The sequence below is a fragment of the Martes martes genome, assembly GCF_963455335.1.
Source record: "Martes martes genome assembly, chromosome: 12".
NCBI classification, from domain to species: Eukaryota; Metazoa; Chordata; class Mammalia; order Carnivora; family Mustelidae; genus Martes; species Martes martes.
Genome location: NC_137900.1, coordinates 4,437,225 through 4,462,676, shown reverse-complemented (window position 1 = coordinate 4,462,676; position 25,452 = coordinate 4,437,225). Strand labels below are relative to the sequence as shown.

The following is a 25,452-nucleotide window of genomic DNA, read 5'->3' as shown; positions in this document are numbered from 1 at the left end:
TCTCAGAGGCGTTTGCACACCCGTGTTCACAGGAGCATTATTCACAAAAGCCGAAAGATAGAAGCAACGCGGCGTCTACCACTGGACAAATGGATTACAAATGTGGTGTATGTATATATGTTCAACAGACTATTATTCAGTCTTAAAAAGGAAGGAAATTCCGACATATCTCACAACGTGGATGAACCCTGAGAACAAGTAAAATGAGTCAGTCATAAAAGGACCAATCCTGGATAATTCCATTTCTGGGAAGCAGCGACAGCAGAGAAATCCACGGAGGCAGAAACTGGTGTGGGGCTTGCCTGGGGCTGAGGAAAGGAAGCGTGGAGCTGTTTAATGGGGACTGAGTCGCAGTGCGGGATGATGAGAAGTTCTGGAGATGGACGGTGGCGATGGCTGCACGCCCAGGTAGCTGAATGGTTATAGGTTTTATGTTATGTGTCTTTCACCACAATTAACACTATGTATTTTCAAAATCAATTATATTTCTCTGTAATAACCTGAAAAATGAAATGAAAAAAAAAAATACCACTCACAACAGCCTCCAAAATAATAAAACACCTAAGGAAAAACTTAAAAAAAGACGTATAAGACCAACACACTGGAAACTATAAAATACCACTGAATGAAATTAAAATCCTAAGTAAATGGAAAAACATCCTGTGTACACAGAACACGGATACAGGCAAGGTGGTGATGCCTCCCAAAGGGGTCTGCAATTCAGGGGATCCCCATCAAACCCCCAGCTGGTTTCTCTGACGAAACTGAGAAGCTAAAGACGTCCGAATTGGAAGAGAAATAAAACTCTGTTCATAGATGGCATGATGTATACGTAGAAAATTCCGAAGAATCTACAAGAAAAGCCACTCAGCAAAGCTGCAGGATACAAGATCAACCCACAAAAATTAGTTATGTTTCGGGGTGTCTGGCTGGCTCAGTCACTGAAGCATCTGCCTTCAGCTCAGGTCATGGTCCCGGGGTCCTGGATCGAGCCCTGGGGGTAGGCTCCGTGTTCAGCGGGGAGTCAGTTTCTCCCTCTGCCCCTCCCCTTGCTTATGCTCTCTCTCTCATTCTCTCTCTCAAATAAATGCATAAAATCTTCAAAAAAAACCTAGTTGTGTTTCTATACACCAGCAATAAACAGTCTAAGAAGAAAATTAAAGAAGTAATTCTGTTTATAATCATATTTACAATATCCTAAAAGATTATCTACAATTACCGAAGTGGTGAAAGACTTGTGCCCTCAAAGCTATAAAATGTTGCTAGAAGACATTTAAAAGTCCTAAGTAAGTGGGGCGCCTGGGTAGCTCAGTGGGTTAAGCCTCTGCCTTCATCTCAGGTCACAATCTTGGGGTCCTGGGATTGAGCCCCAAATCAGGCTCTCTGCTCAGCGGGGAGCCTGCTTCCCCCCCACCCCGGCCTGCCTTTCTGCCTACTTGTGATCTCTCTCTGTCAAATTAAAAAATCTTGTAAAAAAATTAAAAAATAAAAGCCCTAAGTAAGTGGGCAGACAGCCTGTGTTTATGGGTTATAAGTCCTAATACTGTTAGGATGGCAGTACTACCTGAAGTGATCCACACGTTCCTGCAAATTCTGTCAAAATCCCCCAGACTGGGGCGCCTGGGTGGCTCAGTGGGTTAAAGCCTCTGTCTTCAGCTCAGATCATGATCCCAGGGTCCTGGGATCGAGCCCCGCATCCGGCTCTCTGCTCAGCAGGGAGCCTGCTTCCTCCTCTCTCTCTGCCTGCCTCTCTGCCTACTTGTGATCTCTGTCTGTCAAAATAAATTAAAAAAAAAAAAAACAAAAAAACCCAAACTTTTTTTTTTTTTTGCAGAAATGAAAAACCCAATCCTCAAATTCATATGTAACTATAAGGAGTCCCAAAAAGCCAAAACAATCTTAAAAAAGAAGAACAAAGCTAGAGGACTCAAACTTCCTCATTTCAAAACTGACTGCAAAGCTACAAAATCAGGAAAAGGGCCGCACCGGCATCAGGACAGACACACAGGCCAATGGACCAGAACAGAGAGCCCAGGATGGAACCACCTTTATAGCCAAAAGATCTCTAGTAAGAAGAGCATTCGACGGAGAGAGGACAGTCCTTTCAACAAATGGTGCTGGGAAACTGGAATCAGATGCAAAAGAAACTAGACCCCTACCTCCCTTCAAATATAAAAATTAACAAAAATGGATCAAAACCGTAGGAGAAAACCTTCACGACCTTGGATGAGGCAATGATTTCTTAGCTATGGCACCAAAAGCACAGGCAACAAAAGAAGAAACGAACGGTAACTTCAGTAAAATTAAAAACATTTGTGCATCGGAGAACACTATCAACAGAGTGAAAAGATAACTGACAATGGGAGAAGATAATTGCTAATCACAGAACTGACCAAGGATTATATCCAAAATATACAAAGAACCCCTAAAACTCAACAACAAAAAAAAACCCAATTCAAAAATGGGCAAAGGACTTGAGCCAAAATATCTCAAAAGAAAACATACAAATGGGGCGCCTGGGTGGCTCAGTGGGTTAAAGCCTCTGCCTTCGGCTCAGGTCATGATCCCAGGGTCCTGGGATCGAGTCCCGCATCGGGCTCTCTGCTCGGCGGGGGGCCTGCTTCCCCCTCCTCTCTCTGCCTGCCTCTCTGCCTACTTGTGATCTGTCTCTCTGTCAAATAAATAAATAAAATCTTTAAAAAAAAAAAAAAAGAAAACATACAAATGGCCCATGAGCCCACGACAAGATCTGCAGCTTCACGAACTGTTAGGGAAACGCAGATGGAAACCACAGTGACGTGCTGCTTCACACCCCGAGGGTCCCCGATAATCACACACAGGGACTACAGCAAGGCTGGGAAGGGTGTGGAGCGATCAGACCGTCAGACGCCACTGGTGGGAACACACAATGGTGCGAGAGCTGGGGAAATAGTTTGACATATGCTCAAAACATTAAACACAATTTCTCTCAGACCCAGCAATTCCACTCCTAGGACTCAGCCCGCGAGAACGGAAAGCTGCAACTCAAGCAAGCACGTGTCCACGCTCGGTCACAGCAGCCCAAAGGCAGAAATGACCCACGTGCCAGGAGAGGAGCGATCGACAAGACGGTCCCATCCAAGCAAGAGCGTTCAAGCCCGCTGCAGTGGGGCTAAAAGCCCAAAACCATGCTGCTCGGGGGAGAAGCCGGTCCCAAAGGGGCCATGGGATGCACGATTCCATTTCCAGGAAACGTCCGGAAGAGGCCAATCCACAGGGGCGGGCCGGAGAGGGGACTGCGGAGTGACTGCGATGGGGTCAGCATTCTCTGGGAGGTGACGAAGTGATTCTGGATTTTGGATCCAGAAGTGATTCTGGAATTTGAGCACCATCATGCGAATTTACTAAAAACCACTGAATTATACACTTTAAACGGGTGAACTGAAGATATGTGAACTTATCTCAATTTGAAACAAAAAAAAAAAGGTGGACATGAATGACTTATGAAAGAGAAGGCCAGTAAGAAGTGTCCCCGCCTTGCTCTCCGCCGCCTCAGCTCCGGGGGTCACGGGGCCCCCCAGGCTGCGCGCACGGAGGCGCCTTACCTTGAGGTGCTGGTGCATGCAGTAGCGGCACACGCGGTGCTTCAGCTCGTGCGTCACGGCGCCGCAGAGAGGAATAAACCCGCATTTGGGCTGCAAGACACGAGGACAGAAAGAACACTTAGGGACCGGTCCCACACCTTCCAGGAGACGCGATGATGGAGTGGATACAGGAGACGCGGGACAGTCAGAGTTGCTGTATCCGCAGCCCCGGCGGGAAGGGACCACACCCTCATCATCACACCCAGTCCTCGCACTGCGCGGCCTCCATCACGGCCTAGACAAAGCACAACACAGAGCAGCTTTGCGTTTCTTCTGCGACAGGCTGCAACGGGAAAGCCTCTAGTGCGGGTCTGCCCCGGCCCCCAGCTCTGTTACTGTTTTGATTTTTTTTTTTTTTTTTTTGAGAGAGAGCGCGCGCCTGTGCACATGTGGCCAGGGGATGGGGACGGGGCAGAGGGAATCTTAAGCAGGCTCCGCAGCCAGCACAGTGCCCGACAAAGGGCTCAACCACGTGACCCCAAGATCATGACCTGAGCCGAAATCAAGAGTTGGACACTTAACCGACTCAGCCACCCAGGTGCCCCCATCTGCTGCCTTTTAAGACCACGGTGTTGGGGCTCTGAAGACCATGCTGCCTGTCATCTGAGACACGGCACGCTCACCCTCTGGTCGGGCAAGCAGGACACCAGTCCACACGGAGCCCCCGGGGGTGTGAGTGCTCAGGGCCACAGGAGTGACCCAGGAATCATTGCCCCAGCAGTTTGGAGGAGGGGACAAACAATGGCCTGGGACCTCTGGGAGGCTTCCCGAGGGGGACGTGGGCACAGTGGGCAGCAGAGCTGAAGCCGGGCCCTGGCCCTCATCCACCGAGAGTCACACCTGCTTCTGGGCCTCTGGGGAGGTCTCTCCTGAGTAGGAAGCAAAGGAGCGGTGCGCCACCGATCAGACGGGCCCCAGCGGAACCGAGCTCCTGGAGTTCGGTGTAGGGTCACCCAGCAGGCAAGGGGCACAGCTTGGAAGGAGGTGAGGAGGGGCCCGGGGAGCAGCACCCTCCCAGGAAAACAGGGGAGGCAGAGCCCGACACACTTGCTTTTGCCGGTGGCCACCGGCCAGCTCCACGTCAGAGCACCAGGAACAGGCCTAAATCTGAGGGTCTGGCCAGTGGGAGGAAGCAGAACACCAAGGTGCGGGTGACAGAAGGAGCTGGAAGCAAGCCCAGTCTGTGGGAGCTGGGGGCTGGGAAGGGGCCGTGAGGCCCAGTGTGGGGAACCCCAAGAATTTGTGCTGTAAAGTTCACTCCAGGCAGAAGACTCACGGCCTTACAGTCCAGACCCTTGTTCCCCTTGCCCCGCACCACCTTCCCCTTGACACAAGCTCACCTTGATCTCCACACACAGAATTGGCCGGTGCTCTACAAAACGGTAGGTCTGAAGTCTGGCTAAGTTTGGAAGGCACAGGGCATAGCCACTGAGAGTGTCCAGGTCCTTGTCACAGCGAGATTCTGAAAGAGCCAAGAAGAGACCTGAGAGATGAGCACAGGACAGACGAGACGACCAATGGCAACATGGCGGACTCCTGCTGGGGAAGGTTCAGCCCTGCCCAAGAGAGGCCACGGCCTCGGGCTCCCGGGGGGCCCCGCCTAAGGAGCCTCTGTGTTTATCTGGGGGCTCCCAGTCAGGCGAGTGTAACACTGTGATTCACAGCGGGGGTCCGTGCCTGGCAGAACCGGCTCCCCCTTCAGAGGGGCGGCCCGCTGTGTGTGTGCGCCCCAGCCCCGACCCCGGCTGGCACTCCCCCTCCGCGTGGTCACACCCTGCTGCTTGGAGAAGCAAGCAGTGCACGCACAAGCCCAGTGGAGAAGCCGCCCAGGAGCGCATGCAGGGGTCTCGGAGATGCGCCCCAGAGCCTCTCCCCTGGTCTGGGTGTCATCCGCGTCCCTTAGTGTGAGAAGCCTTAGTCGTGAGGATAACGGGGAGTTCAGGTCCTTCTAGCAAATCATCAGACCCGAGGTCATTGTGGGGGCCCCCAACTATGTAAGCGTTGCCAGAAGGGGGGGTGGTCTTGGGGACCACCCCCGCCTCTGCGACTCCCTTAGTGCAGGAGCTGAGAGAGGAAGGAGCGGCCTCGCCGCCCCCTCCACAACCGGTTCCTCCAGAGCCCTCCAACCCTGCTGCTGCTTGGAACCACCCACCAGACGCTGGGCCCACAACAGCGCCCAGGATGCAGTCTCTGGGCCGCAGGGGGATTCAGCCTTCCTCCAGTCACATAACAAGGCCAATTACGAGGCATTATTACAACGAGGGACAGCTCTTACGACTGTCACATTGGACACATTTAATTGGTAACCATAAAACAAAATGATGATGCAGAGTTGCTAGAGGAAGCATCACTCTCCCCTGGTCCAGAAAGGAACAGCCGCGACCCAGTCCTGGCTGGGACACGTCGGTGGCCTCCTTCCGGCACCGGAGCCTGGCTCTGCACAGCGCCCCAAACCAGAGGCTCCGGGGCACAACTGTCCTGCTTGTTTTCTATTTCCTAATCACAGAAAGACTGGATACCGGCCACCTGCATCCCCCCAGCTGCCTGGCCAGGCTTCAAGAGGCGACATGGCCACCCTCCACACCACAGATGTCACATCCGATCTCTGACCAAAACGAAAAGCTCTCACGCGCTTGGTGTCGTCGCTGCCCCGAGCCTGTGCAGAAAAGCACGGAGGCAATGGGGAGAAGCTGTCACCCCCTGCCATTCCCGTCTGTCCACTGCCTGCAGGAGGACGAGCAGGCAGGTGGGTCCCACCCCTGGGAGACAGTACTCAGGCGACCTGGGCCATCCCACCCCCACCCCTCAGGACTCCTGCAGCCGCCCTGCCCGCTAAGGCCGAGCTACTCCAGCTCCCCTTCGGTCCCAGAAGCGTTTCACGGCTCAGACGCTCTGCGCAGGGACGTGGCCATCGGACGCCCAGAATCATATTCATGTGCTCCGAGCACTTCTGGCTGAGAATAAGGTTTCTGGCAGCAGAACTGCTGAAAACTCCATCAGCCTAACAGGAGTAACGCATCAAACATTTTCCAAATGGAATATTTAAATCGCCAACAGAATTTGCAAGCCGGAGCTCTTACCTGGTCTTTCAGACTGTATCTTTAGACAAAGCTGTTTCACGAAATCTAAAGGCAGCTGAACCACTTCCTGTAAGAACAAGTACGAAACACTCAGTGCGCCGCGGGAGCCAGCTTAGCGCCACGCCGACACTCCAGGGAAACGGCGGACTTCACAGTCTGCGTATTTTACCACGTTAAATTACTCAGCATGTGGATTTACGAATACAAGCTGCTCTGCTGTCCTGAGGATGCGACCAGATCGAACAGACGCAAAGGTGTCTGTGTGCGGAGCCACAGGCCCTCTCAGAGCGCGGCCTCCGCTGGGAAAGGGGCGCCTCCTAGTCGGTCTCCCCAGCTCCACCCCCGACACCGACAGGGCCGGCTCAGCCGGTGTGGGAAGAAATCCTGCCACGACGGGAGCGCGCGGAGCAGCAGACGGGACCGTCCAGAGGCACCTGGGGCTCAGCTGCTCTCAGCGCAGGGACCGCCAGGCCCAGGTCAGCCACCAAGGGGAAAAGCAGAACTGCACTTCTTTAAACCACCTAGAATTCCCAATTTTATGATGAGCTCTATTTTAGGCATCCTTAACACTCGGCCACATTTACCAACCCTTGATTCCAACTCTGGAACCAGTGTGACCCACGCCATCCTGCCTGACAGACAGATGGACGGTGGTTGCCAGCAGGGCAAGCGGCCAGCACCTGCGCAGAGTATTAGGTTAGGAAAAATTAGCTAGGACCACAGAGGTCCTCTCCCGGCAGTGTAACACGGACAGCGTAGCCACGCCAGCGTCCCTGCTGAGGGGCAGCTGCCCTCGAAGGGACAGGGCAACTGTGGAGAAGGACAAAGAGCGGCCAGCTTGGGTTGGGGGGAGGGGGTCTGGCAGGGGAGCAGCACGTCCAGTCTTTCAGGAGCTCCCCCAGGAGAAATGCATCCCCTCACCGTCACATCAAGGTCAAATGTGAAGTCGAGGCTGCCCCAGTGGCGTTCACCTCGGGAGGACCGGGTCCACAAAAGCAAGGCAACACTGTTAACACTGCATCAGTGTCTCAACCCCTCATGGCACTGGAGATGCAAGACGTGAAGGCCCCAGGGAAACAGCCTCTTCCTTGTTTCCCAACCTCCAGCTCCCCCGGGGACAGGCCCAGACCAGTCCCAAACCCGGCTCGACGGGTGTGCCTATGGCTCTGGCTGGCCTCGTGCTCCTGCACGGGCCTGTCTGTGTCTTGTGCTGCGACAGGGGGTAGGGAAAGGCTCTCGCCAGGACTCGACTCCACCCCACCCCGCCCCCGACTGGCGTCAGCAGTCACTGTTCACTCAGGCTGGTTTTGCCCGAACCTGGCCTTGTGCGGACCAGAGATGTGATCTTCCTGCACTTCAACCGTGCCAGGGCCCACGTACAAGGAAGAAAAAGCAGGCTGGGTTTCACTTTGGCAGTGTCTTCCTGCAGAGGACATGTGTCAAAGGGGTGGATATTCCCAGGATGTGACCTTGTGAGCTCACCTCATTCGCCAGAGCCCCATCCACTGCGGACAAACAGAACCCCACCTGGGGTCAGAGCACACCGTGGGCCCTGGGGCTACATCCTGATGCTGTTCCTGCCAGGCCCCCACCGGCTGGGACCCTGAGCTCCCCACCACCCTTTGGATCCCTCCTGGGAGAAAGATCTAGAGCATTCCCCTCGTACTGTGAAGCAGAGAAATGCCCTCTCAAGGAGAGAGCTGGCAGTCAGCATAGCTGCATTCGCTCAGGCACCATTCAGGCTGGTCAGAGACGTGGGGCTCCCAGCGGGACAGCTGGGGACCTCACCAGGACACCCCTGGGTTCTCCCGCCCCTGTGTAGCCCCACACCACCCAGGCTGTCCCATGAGACCAGCAGGATGCTGTGGAAAGGACAGACACAACTCCAGGACAGGTCATCTCTCAGACCACGAGCTGGGGCAGCCAGAGCCAGGTCATACGGACACTCGCAGCCCCTCGTGAGCCCATGTCAGGAGCAGCTGAGGCCCCTGGCCAGCAGCCGGCACCGCCCTGCCAGTCCCACAGCAGACCCACCCCGCGAGAGGGTCCGCAGCCAGAGTGGACCCCCGGTGGCAGAGGGCTCAGTGATGCCATCCAGATCTGCCCCAAGAACCTCACCAAGCTGGAGCCCCCCCAGGACAGCAGGGTGGCGGGGGCCAGGGGTCCTAGCAGCTGCGGGGCTCAGGTGGTCTCTGAGCCTCACGTTTCTCGGCTGAAGGCGGGCGTCAGACTACCCGCCCCGCACCGCTGTGTGGCCCCGGAGAGCAGCACTTGGAACACAAGCGTTGTCAGGAAGCACTAAGGTCCAAACGATCGCCAAGACCTGGCATGACTGACACGGAAGGTGCCTGTGACTTCCGACTCTGTAAATCAAAGTCACTCACCCCACAGTGGACATAGTTCTCCCCCAAAAACTCTTTCATGACATTTTTGCTGAAGTCCACTATGTTCTGTAGGTGCTGAAATATTTCTTCTGAGGTCTGTAAAAGAGAAGCACAGGGAGGCCTCAGTGACCGGGGGGGGGGGGGGGTGCGGCTGGCACCGCGTGGGGCCGCGTGTCGCCGCCGCATACACACCACATGCCCAGGCCTCGGGGGCAGGGGAGCCTCAGCACGAAGACCGCCAGGCCCGCCAGAAGGAATGTCCGCGCCCCCCCCCCACCGCCCACGGCCCCTAACCAATGCCCCATTTGAAAATCTCTCCCAGCCCCAAATCACCAGGCATTCTGATTTGCATCCCCAGCAACCAAATGTAGAATATTTGCTTCCCAGTCGGAGGCTCTTAACCCACAGGCTATGAGATCTGGGGGAGAAAGGAAATCAGCCCTGAGTCCCTCCCTCTGGCCCAGGGCGGCAGGCAGAGGGTGGACGGCAGGAGCCGCGGGGACGGCAGGCTGTGGGCTCGTGGAAGGTCGCGCATGGAGCTGCCACCCACGGCCCGAAGCGCGCGCAGACCGCAGCCTGCGTGGGAACAAAGGCCCGCAGCAAACCCGGAGCGCTCCCGGGGCGCCCACGGCCTGGCCACAGAGCTCCGGAGAGAAAGCTCTTCCCGTCAACAGAACGACCCCACGCGACGCCCCACCGCTCACATGGCCGGTGGCACATCGTCCCGCTCATAAAATACGGACAAACTATTGCCTCAGAAGACGCCGCCTCAGTACATCTGAGCAGAAACGCTGACAGAGGCATCCAGAGAGCGTGGCCTTTCCAGGCGCTGCAGCTGCTCAGCGGAAGGGGCGGTGTGAGCTGCCTGGAGAAGGTTCTAGCCTCCACTCGGATCCACTTGATCCCACAGGAACACAACACCCCACACGCCTCCAGAGACCGCTAAGGCAGGAAACGCCCTCCCGCCTGGGGCCACCTTCCTCCGTCCCACACCGTCCCTAGGCCCCCAGCTTTCTCCCTCGGTCCCCTCGTCTCCTTCTGCGAGGCCCTTCATTTCCAAAGCCGTTCACCCCACCTGCCCCCCGGGCGAGGCCCCCCCACCCAGCTGACTCATCTCTCCCGCACCCCGTTGGGAACCCAACTGCCACCCACCCCTCACTCCCCAGCTACTGTGGGGCGGAACCCAGGGCCCCTGCCTCTCTTTTTAATCACCCCCAAACAAACACCACAGCCACTTCCCACCTGGAGGGAGACAGACTCTACTGGGAGGCAGCTCGCTGAGCATGTCCACAGTGCTCTCTGCCTGGTGCCTCAGTGAACAGAAACCCCGGGCCCCACCAGCATGGCCCGCTGGGACTTGTGCCACCATCCGCCAGTAGCACCGACTCACTGTCACAGCTCTGATCCCATGGATGGGGAAACCGAGCCAGCGGGGTGGCAAAGTGGAGCCCTGGCCCTGGATGTCCTGGCCACAAGTGGGGCTCCCTGCCTGCTCCTCGCTCAGAACTGCAGACCCTCCCAGGGGACCTAAAGTGACCCAGGAAGGTCAAAATGCTGGCCCTACAGGGATTATGGACACCCCACTTTCTGTGCCCGCTGCTGTGTCACATTTAAATTTCTGTAACTAGCACTAATACTTCTGCAATGGAAAAAAAAAACAAACTTTTCTTATATAATTGTTTTAATGACAGGGTGGCAAACCCACCAATCTTACCTTCTTCCTGCTTGGAGGGAACTTCAGGAAACGCAACACCACACAACGCTATTGGAAAATAAAGCAAAGTGCAGTCAGTGCCACCCCAAGCCTGGGGACCACGGCGTGGCTGTTGGGGGGGAGCAGGCCTGGATCCCAGGGCAACCAGGAAAACCAGACACATCTGGCCCAGCCAGCTCGTCCCCAGGAATCAAACTCACAGAACTAACTATGGTACCCAGGAGCCCGTAGCTACTGCAGACGGGAGTGTGGTTCATAATTCCCAGTAAAGTGGAAACAACCCCTGGGGCCAACAGCGAGGTGGCTGGACACAGCAGGACGCCGTCCACACCTCGGAGCGCAAGACACAGACCAATGTTCAGAAACACAGAGCTGCAGTTGTCACGCACTGGTGAATGAGGAAGGGCACAAACGGGGCTTTAAACACACCTGGGCACGTGCATATGAGTACAGCTCCATTCGTGTCAAGTTCAAAAGCCAGTAAGAGCAAGACCCAGGGATCACCCCGCAGGTGGGTGGGACTGTCCCTGAGGAATGTTCTAGAGGGGGTTGGTCATGGGATCACAGGTCCCTGCACTCCATGATAATCAAGCTACATATACACTTACGATCCAGGCACGTTTCTGTAGGTTTGCTACACTTCATTTTTAAAAGTTCATAAAATAAAAAGTTTTAAAGTATGTGCATACTCAGTTTATATGGAAAAGTCTGAAAGGATTCAACACCAGTGGCAGCATCTCCAGGGAGCAACAACTAGAACAACTTCTTAACATCTGTCCAGTATAGAAGGCCAGAGAAGTGGAGAGAAGGGGACAGGCTCGGGGAGGCCCTGCAGCCTGACTCAGGAGAGCGCCACAGGCGCTCACGCCCTTGAGGACACAGAGAAGCTGGGATTTTCACAAGCAGAAAAAGTCAGTGAGTGGAAGTATCACAGACACACATTAAACTACCTCAAAGCCCACAGTGAAGGTCACAACTTGTCACTTACGAAAGGAACAGAAGTCCCAGGCTGGGGAGGGGGGCATCGCGTGCCAAACGGCCTGGGAGCCACGCCTGTGACGACGCACTAAGAAGCCACAGCCCTAACAGCGCAGTCACGTGAATGTCTGACCGTGCGGAGTGGGGACTCTGGCCGCCCAAGGGCTCTGCAGCCTTGAACATGGGGGCAAAGGATTTTCTTCACGCTGACGCTTTGAGGTTGAGCGGAAAAGCGGAAAACAAAACCAGGGTTCCTGAGCACCCAATAAAGGCATAAAATGAGGGCCTCCTGCGTGGCTCAGTCGGTTAAGCGTCTGCCTTAGGCTCAGGTCATGATTCCAGGGTCCTGGGATCGAGCCCCCCATCCGGGTCTCTGCTCAGTGGAGAGTCTGCTTCCTCCTCTCTCTCTCTGCCTGCCTCTATGCCTACTTGTGCTCTAGCAAATAAATAAATAAAATCTTTAAAAAAAAAAAAAGCATAAAATGGAACCAAGTACACCAAAGCAGTGACAAAAATTATTTTTTCAGTGGGAAAATACTGGGTGCTTTTCACTATCTTCCCTCCAATATTCTGTATTTTCTGGGCAGAGACAGCAAGCAGTAATTAGCATCACATGAGAACGAAAGACCACAGAGAACAACATACTAAGAGGGCCAGCTGCCCACGAGAAGCCCAAAGGAGGGAACCCGCAGGTGGAATCAAGGCACCAGGGCCTCCGGCACAGACGGGGGATGGAGGGGGAGGCCACCCCGCGCCCACAGGCACCAGCAGGTGCACCATCTCAGGCCCAGGACACACCGGGAAGACCACGAGGCACTGGGGACCAGGCAACTTCCACGAGAAAGGGAGAGAAACACAACAGAAAGGCTCACCCCTCGGGGTGCTGTCCTGGTGCCCGGGGTGGCTGCTCATGAGGCCAAGCCACAGCCTAGTCCGTCGGAATGCCAGTGACAGAACCCCAGCCAGCAGTGTGGTGAGGGGACAAGGGCCGGGACAGGCGCTGGGTTGACAGCCCCACAGAGAAGCCGGCGGCGAGCCATGTCACAGAGGGCAGGCAGGACGCTGCAGGGAGGCCAGATAGGAGGGGCGCACTGGGACAGCAGGGGACCTACAGCGGGCAGGACACTTTCCTTCCCAAGCTCCGGCTGCCTGGTCTGCACCCACAGCGGCCACAGGACAAATGCGGTCACGGATTCAAGCAGGGGCCGAGGGTTGGGGGGGTGGGGGCAGCAGACAGTGGAGAAGTAACCCGGCCAACATCTGGGGGCCAGAAAGCTGGGGGGTGGGGCAGAAGGGGCACCTGGGTGGTCCCCAAAAGGATGGAAAATCCGACAGCCAGAAGAGAAGGACCTGCAAGACAGACCCCACCTGCACGGAGTGCACGGCATGGGTGTCCTAGAGAAACACGAGCAGGTCTGCGGGGAGCCTTCCGGGCCCCCAGACCCACCCAGACATCCACACACACACACAGAGCGAGGCAGGGGAGCCCGTGCTGCCATCTGGTCCTTCCCAGAACACACAGAAGCCTTGTGGACCTTCCTGGTCGACGGGGCAAGTGCCGTCCGGACTGAGGAGGAAGTGCACGGTGGGCAGGGACGCCACCGAGCCACCTTGGGAGACCAGGCCCAGACAGGCAGAGCTCAGCTCCCCAAGGTTAGGGCTGGAAATCACAAATCCTAGCATGTGACTACAGGTGATCCCGGGAATGATTACAGGCAGGGTCACGTGCAGAACTCTCTTGTGAGGCCTCCCCGAGAAAGAAGTCACGTCAGCTGTGTCGACCTGGACAAGCACCATGAAAAATTCCAAACAGAGAATGAACTACTTGTTTAGGAAAAAAAACAAAAACACTAGAAGCAACAAAAAGTTAAGACTCTCTGAACTAGATTCAGCAGAAAATTAAGAAGGGAGTGGCCCAGGATTTGGGAATATGCCATATAAAAAAACAACAAAAAAAAGTCCAGAATAGAACAACCCTCATCTGGGGGCGCCTGGGTGGCTCAGTGGGTTAAAGCCTCTGCCTTCGCCTCGGGTCATGATCCCAGGGTCCTGGGATCGAGCCCCACGTCGGGCTCTGCTCAGCAGGGAGCCTGCTTCCTCCTCTCTCTCTGCCTGCTTCTCTGCCTACTTGTGATCTCCGTCTGTCAAATAAATAAATAAAATCTTAAAAAAAAAAAAAAAAAGAACAACCCTCATCTGTCCGCAGCATCTCCATTATATATGATCTACAAACCAGAAATCCCGAAACCAAGATGGAAAGAGGAGTCCGACGGGCCCTGACTGCTTGAACTTCGCATCTTCAGGACCCAGACAAACACCCAGGGCGTCAGAACAGTCGCAGAGGTAAAGGGTCCCGCACACCCTCAGAAGCTCAGAAAGGCTGTAGAACCTGAAAGGCAAAAACGAGCTGCTTCTCCTGCGCTTTTGCAGAAGATTCTTGTTGGCAGGTACTTCGTGTTCACCTGTCGACAGGGAGGAACGCACCCTGGTGGCGCTGGATGGAGGGCCGCTTGCTCCCACCACTGGGGACACTTCAGAGATGGGGTGACAAGCCAGACTTGCGACCTTCCCAGGACAGGGCAGGGCCAAAGCCACCTGAGGAGAAGGTGAGGAGGGCGAGTGCAGATGGAGAAGCAGAGAGAGAAAGCCCACATGGCAGCACACGTGAGAGCAATCGCAGGCTCGACCACAGCTCAGCGTGAGCCCAAGGGGGACAGGCCACTAGAAGAGCCACAGGGTCCTTGGGCCGCAGCAGTGGAGGACAGTGCACTCCCACGGGGGAGATGCCCTGGCCCAGGACCCCTCCATGGGGCGGGTTCCTGGAGTCCCACTGCATACAGGACCGGGCAGGCCACAGTCTCAGAGCAGCACAGAAGGTCAGTGCTGGATCCAGGGATGCTGAGCGCCAGGCCCAGGGCGGCAGAGGCAGGGCCTCCGCCGTGGCATGGAGGAGCCACCGGACATCAGACGGCAGCCTGTCAGGAACTGACCAACCCCTGGGTCTTACACTGCCCGCACAGGCCCCAGAGTCTACAAGTTCTGCGCTCCTCAAGGCCTCCCAACCTGCTAGCCCGAGTTCCTTCAGTGCAGACCCTGGGCCTCGGGACTGGCTGCCTGAAGGCACCCCACGTCCTGATGCTGGAGAGGAGGAAAGACGGCTGTGGCACTTTTTAAGGACGCTCAGTTCTGAAAGTCGAGCGGAAAAGGGACAGTGTCCTGGCCCGCAAGAACGCTGGCGAAGCCGCCCTCCCCCTTGGACTGAATGAGGTGGCTCTAGGGAGCAGGAACACTCGTTCTCTCCCCCGGCACACGCACCCTCTCCTTGGGCACAGCAGGGCCCTGAAACGCTGCCTCCTGGGCTCTACCCTCCTTTCCACGCCGCAAGGCCCATGCAAAGCACGAAGGCCTCTCCACGTTCAAGAGGCAAAATCAGAAACTTCACTGGGTGGGAAGTTTCCTCACAAGACTACTTGCGACAAGGAGCTAACACCAACCAGGCTGGAATGAGCACAGCAGAACAAATTTAGACTTAAAATAAGCACGAAGAGCACAGGTCCTGGGTAGCCTGATGACTGAATGGAAAAGGGAAAGAGAAGCCCTAGGAGAAAGGGCTGAGCTGTGGGGGAGGGGCTGGGCTAGCGCGGGGCGGGGTGATGGTGGCCATCCCAGAGGCCTCCCAGCTTCCAGCCTTATGTCCTTTTACGTCGAGTCTGTACCCTGCTCTTCCATCTGACACCCCTGCAGCTCGGTCATTAGCCCCCACTCGAAAGGAAGCCTTAGCCTTACGTGACATGAAGACCCGCTACCCAGCCTACTACGGAACTGAGCACGAGCATTTCTTCTGTGAAAGGGTTCAGGGGTCACAACAGTAACCCAACACCCCAAGGGACCCGTGCTGGAATATCCCGAGCCCCACCCCACCCTCAAACACCACAGGGCCCAGCAGACGGCGCAAAGAACGGCTTTAGGTTAAGCGTTGCCCACTATTCATCTGAAGATCCTGACTGAAGCCTGCGCGCAGTTCTTCAGCTGCCTGACTGTGCTAATGGGAAACAAAATGCAAAGGCAGATCACAGGCGCCACCTGGGTGACTGCAGCTTCCCCCCCGCACTGACCCCACACAGCCCTCGCAGAAACCACAGAGCAGGGTGCCACCCAGTAGGAGCTATGGCACGCGTCAGGGCGCTCACTGAAGTCCAAAGGGGATGACAGTGTTCACTTGCCCAGCACCTGCTCACCTAACCTTCTAGCAAGTCCACAATGGGCATTCTGTTCCTAGTTCCACTTTATGAATCCAGAAAGTTCGCCTGGGCCAGGCAATGGTAGAACTGGGATGGCACCCAGCTGTGTGACTCCAACTCCCCAGCTCTTAACCCCTTGGTGACACCCAGGGCTCCTCCCCTGCCCACCACATTCCAGCCTAGTTGTATCAGCAAAACGTCAGACGTTTGGGGCTTTACAGGAATCCACATGCTTCTCTTCCTGGATCCACTCCCCTGCTAGTCCTTATTGCACTTTCTGAAACTCCAGCCCCTCACTGAATTAAGAAAGAGAAACCCTTTAAATTCTAAAAGACTCTGAACAAGAACACCTGGGCAAATCATTATTAGCAACAGCTACAGGAGCACAGCAATTCCGTGCGTCTCGGAGGATACACTCCCTTGGCGCCGGGAGATACCAGCACCCCCGGCACTTCGCTGCTTCCTCCAGCCCCCCGGACCCCCATGCGGACCCCGGGTACCCCCAGGGCGGCCTCTCGGCGCAGCCTACGCCCTATCGCGCCTGGTCAATCGGACATGGCACCGCGTGCGGCCAGGGCGCGGTGACGGTGGGGGTGCTGGGAGGCGCAGCCCTGACCTGGGTTACACTGGGCGAGGGGTGGCACCGACCTGGGGGCAGAGGTGACACTGGGGGGACGAGGAACTTACCAGAGGGAACGCGGATACGGGGGATGCGGAACTACCCGGGGCGGGGGAGGGGGTGCGGGAGAACCGATCCGCCGGGAGAGGGGTGCCAGCGGGTCGTGGAACAGACCCTTGGGGCGGGGGAGTATTGCTGGGGGTACTCGGAACTAGCCGGGACGGGGTACGGGGCACCAGAGGGTCGTCGGACAGACCCTGGAGGGAGTGTTGCTGGGGGATGGCGGAACTCCCCGGGGGCTGGGTGAGGGCCCAGGACTGCGCCGACCTTCCGCCGCTCACCTGCGCGTGGGCCACCACCAGGCTCTTGTTGCCCTCACCGTGGTACCCCCATTCATTCTCGTCCATCTTTCCCTCGTCCATCCCCCGGTGCGGCCCTGGCGCCTCTCGCGGCCGCGAGGTGAGGGCCGCGCGTCCGCCTGGGCACCAGCCACAGCCGTCGGGGGAGGAGCGCCTGTCAGCCACGGCCTCAGCTCGACCCTACCGCCCGACTGCCAGGATCCGGCCGCCGGAAGCCACGCCCCCGGTGGCTGCCATGGCTGAGTCGGGCAACTTCCGGGTTTGCGCCCGCTTCTCCTCCATTGATCGCTACGGCGGATGAGCAGGAGGCCATCTTGGGTGCTGGCATGGTGACTCACTTCCGGAGCGCAGCTTTGAGAACCGGAAAGGAGGTTTCCGGTTCTGGCGCCGGAAGTGAGGCAAGCGGGAGCAGCCGGCGGCTGGTCGGCGCCCAGTACTGGCCTGGCGGAGATAGAGATCCGGCGGGAGGGGAGAAGGAGAAGGGGCAGCCGGGCGGCCCCGCAAGTCGGGGAAGGGGTGTCCAGGAAGGCCGGGGGTTACGGTGGTCCGCGAGCCTCGGACCGCTCAGTCGTGGAAGCCCCGCAAGGCATTGGCGTCTCTGAGCCCCCGCTTCCTTTTCTGTATGAAGTAGGATGTGACTCATCTCGCACGGGGTTATTAGTATCATCTCATGCTTGCTACCTGGCGCAGAACCACCCCAGCAGTCCCATGAGGTGGAAGCATTGTCCTCCGCATTTCACAGGTGTGGAAGCGTGGCTCCGGATTAGTAGGTTTCCTGGAGCCTTGAGCGGGAGGCTGGGGGTCAGTGGCGAGCCCCTCCTCCCGACACCCGCGATGCCGTCTTCTAGAGCTGCAGTCAAGTTCAGTTAGATGAGCGGCCCCCAAACTCTCCGTCCCTGGACCTCAGAAAGCTTTTGCTAATGTGGGTTGTATGTGTCGATGTTTACGGTATTGTAAGTGTGAAATTTAGAAGAGTACTTTAACATTTAAAAATCAACATTATGCTTTTGGGGTGCCTGGGTGGCTCAGTCGGTTGAACATCTTAGCTCTTGATTTCGGCTCAGTTCACGATGTCCGTGTGGGATTGAGCTCCGCCCTGGGCTCTGCACTCAGCAGGGAGCCTGCTTCTCTCCTTCTCCCCCGGCTCCTGCGAGGACGCTCACGAACTCACTCTCTCTAAAAGGATAGATCTGTATAAATATATAAATATTACACGTTTGAAAACATATTTCCCAAAAATATAGAGAAGAATAGTTAACTGTTTTACATTTTTGCAAATCTCCCTAAAGTTTGGATTCATAGAAGATAGTAGGAGTCTCACATCACTTTCTGCATTCAATCTGTTGGAATATACAGCTTTGAAGTATACCAGGAAAACCCAGCTTCAGATCTACGGTTCAACACAGAAAAAGCTACAGACCGAACTTTGAAAACTGCTTAGAGCACCACTGGGCACCTGGCAAGACCTCAGGAACAGTAATGAAATGAAGCCAGTCAGTCGGGAAAACAAGCCGATAGTGTTGAGGACTGGCCCAGATAGAAGGCAGCTGGGGCCTGGGGTGGGTAGCGCTCCCCAGGGATGGTTGAAAAGCAGGGGAGGGTAGAAACAGCCCACTCCTAGGAGGTAAATAGTCGGGAAGTGGGAGAGGGAGACACTCACAGGAGGAGGCCTCCGCACACTCTCACAAGGCCTGAGAACCCTGAACATGTCTGAGATTGAGTTTTTCAGCATCCGTGAACAGAGAATTAGTATCATATTAAGACATTTCCTTAAGGAACCCTCCAGTGCTAAAAATGTTCTCTATCTGGGTTTCTTTTTTCAAGGAGCATTTTATCACACTGTTCAGAAGTACTAGCATATTGTGATGATAAAAAGATTACATCTTGGTTTCATGGTTGCTTTTAAATTCTCCACAGATGTACCTGGTGGACCATGCCCACCCTACCTCCCCCACCCCATCCCCAGCTTGGTACACCACTGACTACAGGCAGAGCCAGGTGCTTTGAAAGCATCATGTTAACAACATGGCAGAGAATGGATCCATCTGGAGGCCAGAAGAAAAGAAGGAAAGGCTAGAAAAGACATGAGCATTAGGAGAAGTACCTCTTCCTTTATTCAGCCCATGTGGTCTGACTTAAATTAACATCATTCCTAGTCTGCAGGCTGGCTTGTGATCTCAGCCTGTGTGCAGTCGAGAACTATATTCTCAAGGAATTAGATCAAGCCAGGGTGCAGACGTGATCCAGGTTCATCCGGTGAAGCTCGCTCCTTTGGCTTGCTTGAAGTGATCATGGGGAGAGTGACCCTCAGCTGGGTGACTAAGAAGCCGGGAGATCAGGGTGTGCTGCCAGCAGGGATCCAGACATCTCTGACGGCAGCAAACAGCTGGGAAGTGGTGAGGACGGAAACACCTGGTGAGCCCAAGGATCCAGTCTTGCTCTCAGGTTTCTGATGCAGCAAATTCCATCTTTTGCTAAAATAATTTGAGTTCCTTTCACTCACAACCTGAAGAGTCCGAGGTGATAACAAGGTACACTGGGATGGACCAGTCACCTCAGGTAGTGAGGAAGTGAAGCCAATACCAAAAGGCCAAGGTTAGCAGGGACTCCCGCACAAGGCCCGTGTCACTGGGTGCTTTGTGAGCTGCCATCTAGGTCCCAGCTGCACTACCACCACGATTAACCATGGTCGTCTCCTTTTGTGTTTAAGAAGAAAGGAGAAGAGAGGAAGGAAGAAAGATGAAGTGGGACACTCACCCTCCAGCCACACTGAGCAGCCATCCAGAAACAAGGTGGCAGAACACTGGGAAGTAAGGGCCAGCAGTGAGTACTTCCTGTCGCTCTTGTGATGTGTGTCTGGGCTCCTCACTGCACAGTTTACATTTGAAGGACGTGCACAGCAATGTGTATCACCTACTGTGATCACCTGGTAGGAAGGCACTTCACCCCTGGTATTTCCCTCCAAAACCTATAACCCCCATCTAATCATGAGAAAAACATCAAACAGACCCAAAGTGAGGGACATTCGACCAGGATTCCTCAAACTGTCTGGGACACGGGAGATGTGGACAGACCAGAGTCGCTTAAGGAGACAATACCCCTAAATGCAATGTGGGATCTGAAAAGGATGTTGGTGGAGAAAGTGGTAAACTCCAAAAAAAATCTGGAGTTTAGTTGGTAGTCATGGACCAACGTTAATTTCTTCGTCCTGGGAAACAAACCATATATGTTAACATGGTGGGAAGCTGGGGGAAAGGCATATGGCACTATGTCATATGTTTGCATAAATCCAAAATAAGGAGTTTGCTTACAAAAAAAAAGAATTCATTTTTCAGCTTCTTTCATAATTACATCATTAAGTATGTATTTTAAGATATATATCATCAAACTGGCAAAATAAAAGCAACCTTTACAACGTTTGTGTGGATGGGGGGGAAGGGACAGACAGGACACACACTGTTGGAGCTCCAAATAGAGCCACATCAGTAAAAGTAGTTGCTGCTAATCCTCTTTGACCCATCATTTCCATGCCTACAAATTAACCTACAAAACCCCCAATACACACAGGGTATTTGTACAAGCAGTGGTGTTGGACAGGGCTTGGTTCCCAACATGGGCACCTCGAGACAGCCTCAGGCTGCACTGCCCCGCCCCAGCACGAGACTGGGAGCAACGCTCTGCAACCGTGTTCTAATAAGTTTCCCGGGCGACTCTCGGGCACTGAATTACGGCATACTCAAAAAGCACACAGCCGGTCAGAAAACGAGTCACACTCGTACTGACGTGAGCACTGTTCAAAGTCTGCGGTTGTGAAGCAAATGTGTTTGTGTGTGGGTGTAAATGCAAAGAAGAGGGGATCCAAATTATCCTGTCTGGAAGGAGGAGAGAGGGAGAAACAAGGGAAATAATGTCACTTTCTTCATATATTGTTGATTGACTGTATTCATGAAACACTTCTACAATAAAAATTTAAGATTTTGTTTTTTTATTATGTATTTGACAGAGAGAGCGTGCACGAGCGGAGGGAACAGTGGGGGAAAGGAGAAGCAGACCCCCCGCAGAGCAGGGAGTCCGACGCGGGGCTCGATCCCAGGACCCCGGAATCAGGACCTGAGCCAAAGACAGACGCTTAACCGACTGAGCCACCTAGGCGCCTGTTGCTTTTTTTTTTTTTTAAGATTTTTTTATCATTATTTACAATAAAAATTTTAACAAATACATTCTCAGTACTTATTTTTTAACTGAGGTAGACCCATCACTGTGTATGCAAGTGAAAGATGCCCGTGTATGTTGTTAAATACAGGAATAAGTGTGTTTGAATAGGAAAGAACATAAAAAAATAAGTGCCTTATTGTGCACTGAGGTTTTCTTTGGGGATCAGACCACGGTGAGGTGCCTTGCATTTTTCTATAACATTTGAATTTGGCGTGAAAGACATGAGTTACCTTCATAACTGGGGTGGAGTCCTGCATGAGGTGTCCTTGGGGTGCTCAGGTACAGGAAACTGGGCAACTGGGAATGAACTCCTAGCTACGCGGGTCCCTGAACCCACCATGGGCAAGGTCCTGCTCTCCCGAGCCGATCCCACCGAATCCAACACGCCCTAACTGGATAACGAGTTGGGGGGCCTTTGAGGGTGCACAGCCCCTTCCTGTTCAAAGATAGGGTGGGGCTGAGCTTGTTGTCACCTGCGCTGCTCACTTTCCCAGGGCCTGTGTCCAGCGCAGCTGCTCCCCGTCCGCCTTCTGCTCACCTCCCTCTCCAGCTCTCATGCTCCAGGATAATCCAAGCAAAGAGGTGACCCTCCTGAATGAGGCCATTATTATCATCTCTGACCTAGACAACACAGTAAAGGACCAGCCACCAAGGACCAGATCAGTGAGTTTATCTACATAAAAAAATTAAAACCTAGAGGCACCTGGGTGGCTGAGTTGGTTAGGCAACTGCCTTCAGCTCAGGTCATGATCCCAGAGTCAGTCCCAGGATCGAGTCCCACATCAGGCTCCGGGCACAAGGAGTCTGCTTCTCCCTCTGACCCTCTCCCCTCTCATGATATCTCTCTCTCTCTCTCTCTCTCTCTCTCTCTCTCTTTCGTAAATAAATGAAATCTTTAAAAAAAAATTAAAACCTAGAGATACCCAGAAGCAATCAAATTCAGAGACAAGGTAGATGGTGGGTGCCAGGGGCTGAGGGAGGACGGGCAGCTCATGTTTAATGGGGACACAGTTCAGTTTGGAAAGATGCAAGCGGTCTGAAGGCGGCTGGTGTGATGGTTGTACAATGTGAATGTACTTAATACCACTGAATTTAAAAATTATTAAAATGGTAAATTTTAGGTTACAGATATTTTACCACCATAAAAAGAAATTAAAATCTCTGCACAACAGTTCACAAAACTGCAATGCACGTAACTGACCAAAAAATAGAATTGGAAACATCTAAATTATCCATCAAAGACATACTATGCAGCCATTACAAAGAAGAATCTCCAAGATACATTGTTGAGTGACAAACAGTAAGTTATCAGATACTGGGTGGGAAGTCTGGGTGGCTCAGTCACCCAGACCATCTGGCTTCAGCTCTGGGTCAGTTGAGCATCTGCCTTCAGCTCAGGTCATGATCCTGGGGTCCCAGGATTGAGTCCGCATCTGGCTCCCCACTCAGCAGATAGCCTGCTTCTCCCTCTGCCTGCTTGTGCACGCATGCTCTCGTTCTCTCTCTGACAAATAAGTAAATAAAATCTTAAAAAAAAAAAAAAGATACTGGGTATGCTATGACACCATTGGTACAAAAAATATGCAACAGGGTCACCCGGCTGGCTCATTGGAGAGCACACAACTCTTGATCTTGGCATCGTGAGTTTGAGCCCCATGTTGGGCACAGAGCCTATTAAACATACATATATATATGCATAAACACATACATAATCAGCCAAATTGTCCTATAGAGTACACACTATCTCTAACATAATCCACAAGAAGCTGGTAGTAGTTACATATTATAAGTAGAATGCGGTGGTGAAAATAAAATCTTGGCTCTACTCTGCATATTCTTTTTTTCTTCCCAGATATTGTATGTGTGTGTGTGTGTGTGTGTGTGTGTGTGCGCGTGTGTGCATGCTCTCTATTAAAAATATGGAGGGGGCGCCTGGGTGGCTCAGTTGGTTAAGTGTCTGCCTTTGTCTCACTCAGGTCATGATTCCAGCGTCCTGGGATCAAGTCCCACATAGGGCTCCCTGCTCGGTGGGGATAATAATAAATAAATAAATAGATAGATAAATAAATAAATAAAATCTTTTTCAAAAATAGAAGGAGGAATTCTGGCTTCCAAACTTGCATGTAGAATGCTGGGAAATTGTTGCTTTGTCCCTCCAACAAAAAACCAGCTAAACTGAAAATTAATAAGCCCTAGTTCTGTTGGAGAAGTGAGGTCACAGGGCAAGCTGCTGTCGCAAAAATTAGACCAGCAGACACAGAGATCCACAACTTATGGGTACAGAACCCCTCCGACACTGTGGGAGCCAAGGCCAGACAAGAAAACTGACACTGTAACTGCCTGGTTGCTGGACGCTCTGTGTGGACAACTCGGAAGGACAAAACCTCTTGGGGACCCAGTCACTGGGGGATCCGTGCTTTTGTGAGTGTACCTCTGAGAGGCCCAGCAGGGACTCATGGTGGACACTGAAGAGAAGAATTTCCTTGTGCTCCTGACAGGGAGAGGGAGAAAATAACCATTTGAGATATGCAGAGCACCCTGTCTTCCTAAAGAGACCTGCCTTCGGAAGGAACTATTTTTACCAGACCTAACCTACAGGGCTTTTAGCAGAGTCTAACCAACCGCTCGGGGGGGTGGGGGGGTAGGGGGGGTGGGGGGGAAGGCCCATACCCAACTTCCACCCTCTTTCCCCTCCTGTGTGGGGAGGGAAACACCCAGTTCCAGCCTCCTCTGGCTATAATGGCCCACATGCAGCGGGGGAAAAACCCCAGAGGCACTTGTGAAGGTCAGATCCTAGGTCAACAGGCTCACAAAAATTTTAGAAGGGAGGGGGGTGAGGGATGGGTGAACCCGGTGATGGGTATTAAGGAGGACACAGATTGCATGGAGCACAGGGTGTTCTATGCAAACAATGCATTATGGAACACCTCATCAAAAACTAATGATGTACTATATGGTGACTAACATAACACAGTAAAAAAATAAATAAAATAAACACACCTGAACCATAAGAACAGCCAAAAAAAAAAAAAAAAAAAGAAAAGAAAAGAAAAAAAGACTGAAACCTAATCTTACATGGTAGAACACTTCCCCCACTCCCACACTTACGACCACATCACTGAAGGGCTATCTACTGGAGTTCCTTTCACCCAATCCATCATGCCCAGGTTTTGATAAAACCCACGAGGGATAACACAAAGACAAAATACAGTCGGAAGTGAAAGAGCAAGTATCAGAGTCAGACTCACATCTGGCAGGAATGTTGGGAGAATCAGAGTGGGGATTTTAAATAAGTAGGATTGCTCTGCTAAAGGCACAACTGGAAAAGGTTGACAACATGTAAGAACAGGTGGGTAATGTAAACAGAGAGATGGAAAATCCAAGAAAGAATTTTGGAAATGCTGGCGATCGCAAATACCAAGACAGAGAGAGAATGCCTGTGACCGACTCATGAGCAGACTGGACTCAGTTGGTGACAAAGTCTCTGGACACGAGCATATGCCAACAGAGACACCAGGAGTAAAGAGCAAAGAGCAGAAAAGACTGAAACAATGTCACAGAAGAGCCAACACAACTAAAAAGATGTATTGTGTGCACAGGGTGACCGCTTGAAAGAGAAAAGAGAAAGAAAGGAACAGAAGCTAAAGTTGAAGCAATAATGATTGAGAATTTACCCCAAATTAATGTCAGACACCAAAGCACAGATCCAGGATGCTCAGAGAAACCCAAACAGGATAAATGCCTACATGAAACAAGACCTCAGCATGGGACATCCAAGCTGCAGAAAAAATAGCTTGCCAAAAGAGGAGGGAAGGTAAGAATTACACTGGACTCCTCCTCAGAAACCATGCAAGAAACAAGAGAGTGATGCATAACATTTAATGTGTTGGAAAAAGCCCCCAGCAACCTAGAACTCTGTACCCTGCAAAACTATACTTCCCAGGTGAGGGAAAGGGAGGAAGGTTCCATGAAGATGAACACAGGAAGCACTAGGAGTCTGCATCACCCCTGCACAACCACATTAGAAGACTCTGTCTGATGTACCTGCTTCAGAACTCCAAAGCCTATTGGAGAGTCGCATGGGGAATTGCAGGGAATCTTGGCAATTTCAGCTCTTAGCACAGTAGCAGCTATCCATCCGCACCCCTGACCCACAGCAGGCAGTCATTGACTTGTTCCAGGTGCAGGTTGCATGCAGTTTATAGGAACCTCATTGGCAGTAAGGACCCTGTCCTTCAA

General features: G+C 53.4%; 1 protein-coding gene and 1 long non-coding RNA gene across 2 annotated transcripts in view; one reads left to right on the top strand and one right to left on the bottom strand.

The window, feature by feature from the left end:
- Nucleotides 1-17,201, bottom strand: part of IPPK (inositol-pentakisphosphate 2-kinase) — a 48,602-nt gene extending 31,401 nt beyond the window's left edge. Inside the window, exons 1-6 of the mRNA XM_080819855.1 lie at nucleotides 16,981-17,201; nucleotides 10,802-10,849; nucleotides 9,088-9,183; nucleotides 6,704-6,770; nucleotides 4,964-5,085; nucleotides 3,585-3,674 (exon numbers count right to left, since the gene is read on the bottom strand). Of these exons, the coding sequence (XP_080675981.1) occupies nucleotides 3,585-3,674; nucleotides 4,964-5,085; nucleotides 6,704-6,770; nucleotides 9,088-9,183; nucleotides 10,802-10,849; nucleotides 16,981-17,061 (504 nt within the window). The 5' untranslated portion in view covers nucleotides 17,062-17,201. The remainder of the gene's footprint in view (nucleotides 1-3,584; nucleotides 3,675-4,963; nucleotides 5,086-6,703; nucleotides 6,771-9,087; nucleotides 9,184-10,801; nucleotides 10,850-16,980) is intronic.
- Nucleotides 17,202-17,378: 177 nt separating this feature from the next.
- Nucleotides 17,379-21,215, top strand: LOC308353220. The gene is made up of 3 exons (XR_013967761.1): nucleotides 17,379-17,740; nucleotides 19,712-19,821; nucleotides 21,002-21,215. It is a non-coding gene; the product is annotated as an uncharacterized lncRNA (long non-coding RNA).
- The last annotated feature ends 4,237 nt before the right edge of the window (nucleotides 21,216-25,452 follow it).